General features: G+C 24.5%; 1 protein-coding gene across 1 annotated transcript in view; it reads left to right on the top strand.

Moving 5' to 3' along the window:
* LOC111625487 overlaps positions 1-11,859 on the top strand; it is a 30,236-nt gene extending 18,377 nt beyond the window's left edge. The window contains exons 2-6 of the mRNA XM_023368638.1: positions 6,924-7,051; positions 9,314-9,688; positions 9,789-9,921; positions 10,008-10,150; positions 11,738-11,859. Coding sequence (XP_023224406.1) covers positions 9,649-9,688; positions 9,789-9,921; positions 10,008-10,150; positions 11,738-11,859 — 438 coding nt within the window. The 5' untranslated portion in view covers positions 6,924-7,051; positions 9,314-9,648. The remainder of the gene's footprint in view (positions 1-6,923; positions 7,052-9,313; positions 9,689-9,788; positions 9,922-10,007; positions 10,151-11,737) is intronic.
* Positions 11,860-12,317: the final 458 nt, after the last annotated feature.

Below are 12,317 nucleotides of genomic sequence, written 5' to 3'. Positions count from 1 at the left end.
TATACAATTTATATTATTGAAAAATCTTTATAGCAGTTGAAAAGATATTTACAATTGTTTATAAGCAAGAATACACAAAGAATTATTTTGTTTTTCTGTTTTTTTTTTTACTGTTACTTATCTAAATATATTATAATAAAGCCCGAGGTAACAAATCCTATCTCGATCATTTTCCTAAGTGGAGGTTGTTCGTTCAAAAAGGCAAACGTCGACCCCAAATCCGGCGTCACAAAACTGTATCGGTACTGCAACGTCACCGGTTACGTATCTGTGACGTATGACGACACAATTTTATGTCTACACGACATTATGTTAACTGTTTTTGTACTTTGTGCCAGAGAAACAAATGGTTACATTGTGTTATAGATATAAAGAAAAACAAAGAAATGTTTATGTTCCGTTTGACGTCATCACCGTCACTGTCAAGTTCAGACTATGATTTTTATTGTGTAGGTGGAGACGATTTGTTGAAAACACGTGGAGTCTTCCATGAAAAAGATCTTCACGTGTTTCCCGCTTATAAAAATAAAACGTGGGATGTTTAAATACCAGTAGTTAGCATTTTATTTAATTTATTTTCAGAAAAGGAAAATGAAAAATACTTATTATAAAAGTGTTCTATATATATACATATATATATATATAGGGAATGNTTAGAATTTAAAAAATATATATTTTTATTCTTGAATTATAATTCAATATTATATTATTATATCTTATTACTTTTGTATTCATATTTTAATTATATATCTTCATCATAATACAAGTCATCAGACATTAATGGGCATTGAGTTCAAGGTTATTGATGATGAGGACGATGACGACATTGCTGATGATCATTTTTGATCAAGCGTGGAAATTACAAACATGTTATAAAACTATAAAATTATGATCATTATATGTTAGTAAAATTATAAAATAATATTATTAAGTTATATGTGCAGGGTGGATCTAGGGTGGAAAGAAGGAAATTTTCAATGAGTTTTCGCCCCCCCCCCGACTCACACATAACATACACACACACTTATACTATATATATATATATACAGTATAAGTGTATTTTATTAAAAACTTTCATAAATTTTTGAATTTGCTTATGCATATTGAAAGTCATATTAATATAAGATGTGTGTATGTATATATATATACAGTACATACATCTTATATTAATATGTATATATATACATACACACATCTTATAGTGTGCGTGTGTAAAATTATGCATCTAAATACATAAACATTGTTTTTAAATAAATTTTAAAAAATTATTATATTTTTATTATTACAATATAAATGAAATACACTATTTTAAATTGAAATTTTATATGAAAATGAGTAAGAAACAAATTTATTAGAAAGTAAATAAACAAGTCTTGTGGAAAGATTTTAGAATTTGATAACTTTATGCTCGCGAGAGTAAATATAGAAAAATATTTAATTCTTATTAATTTTTATACATTTTAAAATTCTTTGTTAAGCTCGATTAATAAAGCAAATTTTCATGTTGTAGGTATAATTATTTAAATAAAATGATAAGATTTTGAATAATTAAAATAATAGAAACAAATCATTTTTGTTGGACAAAACTAGTATTTCCAGTATACACAAGTTGTAATTATATTAAGATATGTAATAAAGGTTATGGAATGTTTAATGTCATCTTTGAGGAAATTCATAACATAATTTCATTTTTTAAATTGAAAATGTCTTTATTGAAAACTTTCATAAATTTTTAAATTTGCTTATGCATATTGAAAGTTATATTAATATAACTGACTTTCCTCATAATATATATAGACTATATATACATTTATAGTTTTAACTTTATATATTTATATTAGATCATTAACTTATAATATACTAAAGCAATAAATTACAATTTAATAACAATATATATATTTATTTATATATATTAATTTATATTCTATTTATATCTTATTATATGTCACAGGTTTCACTGGATTTTATTAAGCTTAAAGTAAATAAATTTCTATTTTATTATACATAATCGATTCTAAAACTGTAGCCTATTTTAGTTTTTTTATACGTGGAAATATTCACTATATTTTCAATTTTTCTTTAATATATTAGGAAAGAACAACTAAAATATTTTAACACAACACAAGTTGTATTTTAAGCATAAAACGTCACTTATAGTTGTCTTAAAGGTTTACTAAGAGACTATGTATACAATATTAAGTGGTATATTCCCCTATTTTTACATCTTATTCAGCATTGGAAATATTCCAGGAAAATGTCCCACATTCTAACTTGATAATTTTTTTCTTTTAAACATTTAGTAGTTTTGTTTTAAATAAATATTTTAAAAATCTATTTTTCCTTTCCATGAATATTTTTTATTATAATTATACGAATATAAAATTCAGTTTATTAATGTATCTAAGTCATAAAAAAACTTAAAGAATTAACGTAAAATTAAATTTGTAATGTTACATGAATGATAGTGACATAATTTGGGTCTTTCACAAGAGAGTGGCGTCATTAATATGGCTTAAAAAAATATGGCCGGAGCTACTCAGATCAATTTCAACTATTGAAATATTAAATTACTACTGGTTGACGGTGTAGCCGAATTACATGGTCATTCGCCATTGATGTCGTTAATAGAAGTACAGGCGAGGCATTCTCATTTGATCTTAACTGTGAAGTCTTATTTCAGAATGTTTTTCATGTAGACACTAAGCACATAAGAAAGGATAATGCTAACACAAGCTTTTCTATCGCTAAAAATATCTCTATAAATCGAAATTTTTCGAATATTTTCAATATTCTTCGACAAATTTTGTAAAATAAATACTACTAAGCTTCTCCATTCACTTTTAATTCACAAGTGTCATCTTATGAAATATAAATGAAATATATCCAGAGGTTGAAACATTAATAGTCGTTAAATATATTAACTTAAAACCTAGTTTAAAATAAGAAAATATATTTAATTAAATTATTTATTATCCTTATTTTAAAGACCAATCTTTAGATTATTAAAAGATCCATGGATCAAGTTTATTTCTGTATACAACTTCGATTTAGCGTTAGTATTTCTTTGCCTCTGAAAGTAGCGTTAAATCCAATGTGATGCTAACAATAAGGTTTTATATAGTCCTACGGTAATGAGGTCTACACACAAGTTGAGTTTGAGTGTAAAATCTACGTGATTTGGTGATAATATGGTTAGTAATGCAAAATCATACATTTAATAATTCACAGATATCGAATGGCTGTCTGTTTAATATTTACTAAAAATATCTATTCACGTGTATTCATTGGCTTTACGAGGGTGACGTTATTCAGGACGGCGGTCTATCGAAGTTAACTAAATTATTATGAACTCAATGTTATAAGCAAGTATATTTATTTATTTAAGCATACTGGTACAACCATAATGCAGGGAAAAATCATACAAAATCATACAATATGTCCGTTAAAACAAAACATAAAATATAAGCAAGTATAACTTAATGTCCTTAAAATAATAATTAATCGCTTTTTAATAAATATCTTATCGATACATCTTCGATTGTAAGATATACTGTGAGAGATCAATAGCACTTGGTGCACTTTTTTCAGTTATTTACCATTGAAAAACAACAGAACTCTCATTTAAAAGGAAACCCCAGTTTAATTTGAGACATCTTTAAAATCGTCTTTCCTTTATTAAAATTGATTCTAAAAAGGAATAATTGTTATGCCTCCTACGACATAGGCTTTGCTGCTTGTTTAATATTTCTTGTACACTGACACTGATTAATACTGAATAAACTGGTTTATGTTAAACTGGTTTAATTACTACAAATATAGAATATTTAGTAGAAAGTTAAACTACCATTGAAATTTTGTTAATGTGATTTAATTTATTCACCTTCATTTTTATATGGCAGATGCTACAATTTTAACTTAGAAGTTATTGTATTTTTATTAAATTATTCAATAAACGAAGACACTTTTCGTTATCAGTTTAGATAATTTAACGCGGTTACTGTTTTATTTAAAGTTAATGCATATCGTTTGTTGCATGCACAAACTAAATTTAGAAACAAGATTTTCTTAATCTGATTTTTAAATCGGAATTAGTTCTATATTTAAATTAATGGAATAATTATTTAATCTAGAATAAAATACCAGCACAGAAAAATTATAAAATGTCTACTATACACTCTTTAGCGTACATATTTTATGCATTTACATATATATTATTACAACTTTTTAATGTAAAATTAAATTTTATCGTCTTAATTTTCTTTCTAATATTAAATAAACACAATAAAAACTGTTTTAAATAATAATTACTTAATGTAAATATTAAAAATGTTATAAATATAGCAATATTTCACATTTGTATTCATTTGTTTTGTTGATAATTCATAATAAGGACAGCTTAAAATAGTGAATAAAGGGGCATTTTGGTGATGCTCAAAAATAGAATCGCATTTATCTAAAATGGTAGTCATACTGTCGAGTTACTTAACTGATGAAGAAAGACTAGCTAGAAAATTAATTATCTAAATGATGAATTTTGTCTCTCTGTACAAGATCCTATAAATAAATACTACTGTTTGTTCGTAATTAATCTACTGTAAACTTAAAATAGATAAGCATTACAATTGATTTAGGCTAAAAAAGAAAAAAAAATTAGAATACATTTTAAAAAAAAATTAAAATATCAATATTTAAGTTAATACTTGGAAAAATTATAATATAAATAAGCGAAAAAGTAGACACATTTATAGACATAATAAGAATTCAAGGGGACAAGAAAAAAAATGAAAAAGTAACAAAGTAACTCAAATGGAAAAGTGTCATAAATCAACTTCGTCCCAAATCGGAGGGTGAAGAGAGTGTTTTTTTCTCTCTTTTTCCACTTAAGTAAAGTGGATAATTATAAAATGAAACTAGAATGTGAACTTAAAACAAATTACAATTTAAGGATGATTGAATGTATTTTAATATAATCGTGCTTAAAACAGAATTAAATACAAAATAATTTAATAGTTCTGGGTTTTAACAGTTTAAGAAACATATTGGACATAAAAAAGTTACATTGTAAATTCGATACTATACTTAGTTTTATTTTTGCGATTAAATATTTATTTTAGTTTTGATTTAATTTGTTTCGTTTATTATTTAGAATTGTGGGTTTTACTCATTCGCGGAGAAATAATTTTTTTTTTTTGTTAAACATATATATCATTATAACTAATTTATTATGTAAACAATGTCTTTATCTAATAGTTAATAAATTGTTAAAAATTTAGGAATAACGATGGAAATGATGGCTTTTTTATTAATTGTTCTTCGAGAACGTTAGAGTTAAACACATTGTTTTTCGTCTTCAGGTTGTACATTTTCAGAATGAGGACCGCATTGAGTAGTATCAATATCTTCTACATAGCTAAAAGCAGTTAGCATGAATGTCTTGTACAAATAACATTGTTGTTGATTGCAGCACCAAAAGTGCCATAGTGGTGAGCTTTGGTACTACTAATTTTTTGCAGAAATATCTTTTGAGTTCCTGAAATGCCATCTGACAGATTCGATTGCATTTAGACTGCTAACTATCTCTCTAGACAAATTTAAATAGGAATATATTAATTACCATCACCTGATATATTAATATTAAAATAAAAATTAATTTAAATGTAAAAAAAATTATTTAATCAATTTTATAAAGCATAATTTAATATTATAACATTATTTATCTTTCTAATAAATAGTACAGGATTTAATTAATTAGAAAATTAATATTGTTAAATAAGAATTAATTAATTAATTATTATTTTTTACTAACGAACAATGATTATTATTATTAATTGTCCTAATTTAATAAAATATTCAGACAATTAATATAAAATATTTGTTTATTTATTAGTAAGTCACAATTTAGAAAAGAAAATTGTTCATATTTATGTCAGAATATTAATAATTTCTAATTATGTAATTTCTCTTTCTTGTTTGAAAGAGGAGCATAAATGTTAATAATTAAGCATTCCATATCTATACTTTAATTTTTTTTTAATGTTGTAAATAATCATAGAAATTCTTTGCTTTTTTAAATTAAAATAGAGCTTCATTTATTGGTATTTTTTACTTTTAAAAACGAAGAGTCCATTTTAAACGTAGGAAAAATGTATCTATAGGCATTACTATGAATCTTATAAAATAGGACTAATGAAATCGTCCAGCGAATATATTTTGTCGACGGTGAAATATAGTAAATCACTCAAATATTTCACATTTATTCTAATTGCATTGAAAATTCAACCACTTTCTGTAATTTTAAATTTAATAAATCGAACAATCAGAAATCTCGTGTCTCTCATACAGTTACACATAGAACATTATCACACACGTACAATTTATTTTTTATATAACGATCGCTGGGATATATAAATTGATATATATAATAAATACTGCTTTAGTTCGAATTTAGGATGGATTTTTTTTTATGTTTCCGAATTTAAGGTTGAGATACTTTTTAAATTCGTGGTGTTCTTAGACACTCTTCATAAATCTGTACATGGAGGTTTTACAGTATTTTCTATTTATTGTATATATTTATTGTTATATTTTAATTTAATGTAATTTCTGTGAATATTACAACTTTTTAATGTAAAATTAAATTTTATNAGTTACATATTAATTCTATTTTAACTATGTTACAGTTGTGTAATCCAATTTCTACAAAATTATATAATTTGTGATTTTAAAAATAGTTTATTTAGGAACTTTTTAATAAAAATGCAGCACCACATTGCAACCAATGATCTTTTGAATTTCCACAAGGAACATCTAAACAAGTTACAATTCGTTCTCTTTCCTGAGTAAAGTACACTGGTAACGATATAACAGTCTCTTGGTAAGGAGAAAAATCCTATTAAAATATAAATGATTATTATTTTATTTAGGATAACGTCAGACCAGATAGAGTTAGCAGAATCATTTGGCCCAAATCAAATCTCGAACACAAAGAAGTCCCCAAAATTTTTCCTTTTATATAAATAACATGACAGGAATGTAATAGAAATTAAGCTTGGTAAGTGATTAGAATAATGTTTTTATTTCTTTTATTGACTTCATTCATATTATTTTTATGGCATTCGGAGAAGACTCAAGCCGTCCATTTACTACTAGTCTGGGCTCCATTTCGTCTTTCCTAGTCTCTGAATACTATAAAAATATACCATAGTAAATTTTGTTCAAACTCAAAAACTTAAATTTTTAATATTTTTATAACTTCAAATGATGATTTTGTATGTATATATGTGTGTGTGTATGTGTGTTGGGTGTGTTTGTGGAGGTACGATTTTGTTCGCCCTNTAATAATTTTATCTGATTTAATAAGGATATATATGTAAATTTACTCGTGATTAAATAATAACACATTTTATTTGATGTTTTTATAGTGTTTATGTGGTGTGTGACGGTGAAAATTGTTTATTCGCATGCTATAAATTTTTTCGTTACATTTTTGACTGAATGATATTTTTATATTTGTAAGTATTAAAATATAAAAATAATTAAAAAATAAATAAAAATAATTTCTGATAGGCTTATTCTATGCTCTCGAGATGCAGTACTATTAAAAATACATTAGAAATTGTAAATGCTTATTTAAAGAACTATTGTGGCAATCTGTTTAACTTAATTACTGTGGATTTATAGACTTTAAATTGACAATCGAACTACTTTGTTATCTCATATAAACCCTGTATTTTGTGTCTTTTATTAAACTTTTTTGGACTACGAGTAATTCCAAACCATTTAACATATTGGAGATAGCCAATCTCTTCAAAAAAATTTCAATTGATAAACTAATTATTTAATAATGTTCTTGCATGAGTGACAAGAATGTTATAAAACTCTTTTGAGGTTGAAACTTATTAATTTTTACATTTTTATACTTATAAATGGAGTTTAAAAAAATTATAAAAATATTCAGTTTTGTGTTATTTATTTTTAAAAATTTAAATAAAAGATTTTATTTTTCTGATGGTCTTCAAATTTGAATTTCTTCACTTTAGAAGTATTTAAAAACAAAAATATCACAAAATCATAATAATAAGTTTCTCAAAATCATTTCTCTTTAAAAATATATATTTACTAAATTATTTTACACTTCAAAAATTGTTAATAGAATATATTTTGCAGTTAGAATAAACGCGTAATATATATATTTTTTTGACACAAAATTCATGTCACTTCCACTACTTTATTATTTTTTATCTGAAAAAATAGTATTTTCTAATACAATGTACAGTACAGTAAATATATAAAATAAAACGATTATGTGCAGCATTCAGTGAAGTTTTTAGCTTTTTGATAACATTCCACAGATAAATTACTGTTTAAACGATAGCATTTAAAACTAATACGTTATTTTGAGAGAGGAAATATTTCTATCTGTCACCAGCGATAAGAATGGAAAAACAATCTTTTACGTCAAATGTTTTTAGAAGCTTATTTAGAAAGTTGGAATTCTTCAAGTTATTTTGACAAATCACTAAGGGAACATGATGTTTCCTTAGTAAACGATCTTTTAAAACAAATATATCTGTTTTTAAAAATTTTAATTTGCGTAATTATACGTTCCTACTAAAAAACAAACACGAAAATGTATTTTATCTTATATTCTAGAAGATAATCCTTGTTTTCTCTAGTGCACTGCTGATTTCTAGAACATTTATTCAATTAATTATAATTTCTATTCCAAAAATTATTAATTTAAGTTTTAAATTGTCAGATTTTAAATTCCTTAGAACTGGGCTTAAGAATTATGCAAGACTGAAATATTTCTAAACTGACCTTGGTTTAAATGTATTGTTATTTAAAATCTCTACAGTTTTCTCTATTTACTTTGTTCATATATGAACAGTATACTGTATAACATTTTCAATGCTTGAATAGGAAAAATTCAAATAATTATTTCAATGAGAACTTAATCTTCATATATTGGTACTCGCATGTTAACTAGAGCAAGGCTTTATCTTAAATTTCAACATAGAGTGCATTTTTATTTGAAAAAATTTAACAAGAGAAACTTTATTCTTATATTCCATATTCCCACCCAATTTGGGTGGGAATATGGAGGAGTAGAGTTTCTCTTTCAGGACCATTCTTATATATTCTATTCTATAACATAACCAAATAATTATGCGTTTCAATCGTTAACAAAATGTTGGTTGTTACCGATTCGAAAGTGAAATTCCGCAAATTGTTAATATTAAGAACGAAACTATAAAAAAGAATTCATGAATCCAGGAAGTAATTTTATTTCTTTTGCCATTTCCAATTACAGATTAAATGATTACTTCGTGTTTTTGACTTTATTTACTGGTTGGAAACAGTAATTTTCTCTTTCGACCAACGACAATATATCAACAACTATTTAAATATCAGATAATACAGCTTCTCTTCCTCAGTTGCCGGATGCGAGGAACTTCACGTCAGTGAATTTGGTAGTTCGCGTATCCTGTATGGAACAATATAAACTGTCCGACAGTGACACTATTGTTATGAATTTCTGTGAAAGTATCTCTGGACATTTAGTGTAAATTGTTACAATTCGACAGTCGAAACATGACGGATCGAATGTTGCTGGATTTCTCTTAATATTACAAACTTAGGATCAAAATGGCAATGAATATACTCAAGGTTATACTTCTCTTAACGAGTAAGTTCATTAGCAAATTATATTATTTTTTAATATATAACGTTATTAATCAAGAACTTTTTTCTTTTTATAATACTTTCCTCCTTAATTTAATTCAAAGCAGTTTTTGAAAATATCTATGGTAAAGAATGCGATTCGAAATTGAACACGTGTATCCATATTGTTCAACCTTTCTTGCATTTACATCAATACATGTTTCCCGTCAACATTTCGGATATTCAAAACGTTTGCAAGTAAGAAAACAAATTATGTATATATCATAAATGTATTTTTAGATTAAAAATTTCGTTTTTAATCTCCATTAAATCATTATTTTTAGACGTTGGAGCGAATTAATGGAATGTGTTCGTATATTTATGAACGACTGTTCTACGGTTAATCAAAAGAATAAGTTTAATGATGCCGTTCGAATACCTGTTCACGTAGTTCATGCCATTTGCAGTTCAGAAAAATATCAAAAAGGTAATCTATTTTAAATGAACAAATCACGAATATATAATTTATAGAAAATGACAGAATTGTCCGAAAATATCCAGAAAATATTTATGATATATTATTATTATTATGACATCATCCGGGTGTTGCCAGTTTGTCATTGACCGATTATGGATAACGGAAAGAGGAATCACGTGATTAGATGATGACCAGTTAAATTCCAGATGATATTCAAAACGTGTCCTTGTCCTATTTGTGATGTCATTAATGCTAGTTTGTCATGAAATGCCTCATTTTTATAAAAAGTATTTTGACAGAAATAAAAAAGAAATTAATATGATTCATCTACACTTATCATAATAGAAAATGATAAGAATATTTTTCAATGTATAAAGCAAGGACACGAAGTTTTAATGTAAAATATTAAAAATATCCAGAAATATTTAATTTATGAATAATGAATTTTTTTGCGCTTGTTTATTTATTATGATAAAAATGTTGTTATTTAAATTTAATGATTATAAGTAAAATTTTTAGTAAAAATATATTAATTTATTTTTAAAGAAATAATTAAAATTACAATTTAAATATACAAAACAATTTATTTATAAAATATACAGCTTTTACAGTGCATAGAAAATACAGTAAAAGCTGTATACATACTGTATAGCTTCTTTTAAACTAAATCGACATTTAATGTAAATGTGGTTATTTAAATTAGTCTACGTAGCTTTTTATATTAATTTTTAATTTAAAATACAGATAGATAATTTTATTGCATAATGTTTTAAAAATTAAATTCCACAAGAATAAAATTTATTAGTTTCTATTTTTATATTCAGAATAAGAAATTAGAGACGTATTTTAATGAACATTTATCAAAATTGAATAAATATTAAATAAGATTTCAATATTAAGCATTGAATAATTGTTAAAATATTGTAATAAGTTCTTTGTTTAGTATTAAAATAAAGCAAATATTTATTAATACGCAAAATATATACCTGTATTTATTAGGAATTAAAAATAATTCTATAAAATAGGTGTTATGAAATTATTTTAACTACTAATTTTTACTATATAAATATATAATAGTAAAAATTACAACATTATTCTGCAGTCACTGTTGTAATTCTTTCTGTATCAATGCTGTAATTTTTACTTTAAATTCAACCTTAAGATTATTTAACTAATTTTAATATAAATTAATTTTCATAAATTCCTTTAAATGTACTGTAATATTTATTTTAATATATTTATGATACATTCAATATATAAATACTCGTAAGCCGATTATAAATATAGTTATGTGGGCTTATACAGGGAGTTTTTTGAAAAGTCTATCTAAACTTTAACGGCTTTTTCTATGGGTCACTTGAAACCATAATTTGCTATTAATTTGCGTTACGTAAAAAATTTTTAATTACAGTTACTTTTAAAATTACTATAATTTCGAAAGGAAGCATTTTCGGATTTATCTTTCTATGGAAGTTTTTACTTTTACGACCCATACAACACGGTGTTAAGGCAATACTTTTCAAAAACAATCCGTAGGCTCTATATATAATATAATCTTGTTTAATTATAATTATAATTACAACTTAAAATTTATAGATTATTTAGATATTGCTGAATGTTTCAAAGAAGTATCAGTGAATCATTGTGGGCCTTCATATCAGAGAATGATCGATCGAGCATCCGATCCTCATATTAAATATCACGACGTTTGCTGGTAAATCATTAAATTTATACATATTTCTTATTTTATATAAAAACTCTCAATATTTTTAATTAGAAAATGATTATTATTTATTTTATTGGCACAATTTTATTATTGAATAAAAATGCATTGCGTATACAATATTATAATAATTATAAGCAGTTACGAAGATATTTTTAAATAATTAAGTACTATAAATTTATTAAAATTTCTAAGCGAGAAATATGAGATTCGAAGCATTTTTATCAAATTATATGAGTCTCGATTTATTAATACATTTACGTAAAAACACATTTATTTCAATGTATTTGTTGATATTTTGAATTGATTCTTCTTATTAGTCTTGGCCGTAGTTACTATATTTCGTTTTATGCTATCGTCACTGTTTGACGTCATTCGTTTTGTAATTTTTATTTTGAAATTATTATCTTCAATGTTTATGTATTATTGCAGAATAAGTTACATGTAATTCTA

This window comes from Centruroides sculpturatus, unplaced genomic scaffold (assembly GCF_000671375.1).
Source record: "Centruroides sculpturatus isolate CEXI.00-Female unplaced genomic scaffold, Cexi_2.0 scaffold95, whole genome shotgun sequence".
Taxonomy (NCBI): Eukaryota; Metazoa; Arthropoda; class Arachnida; order Scorpiones; family Buthidae; genus Centruroides; species Centruroides sculpturatus.
This window is presented reverse-complemented; position numbering and strand designations above follow the sequence as displayed.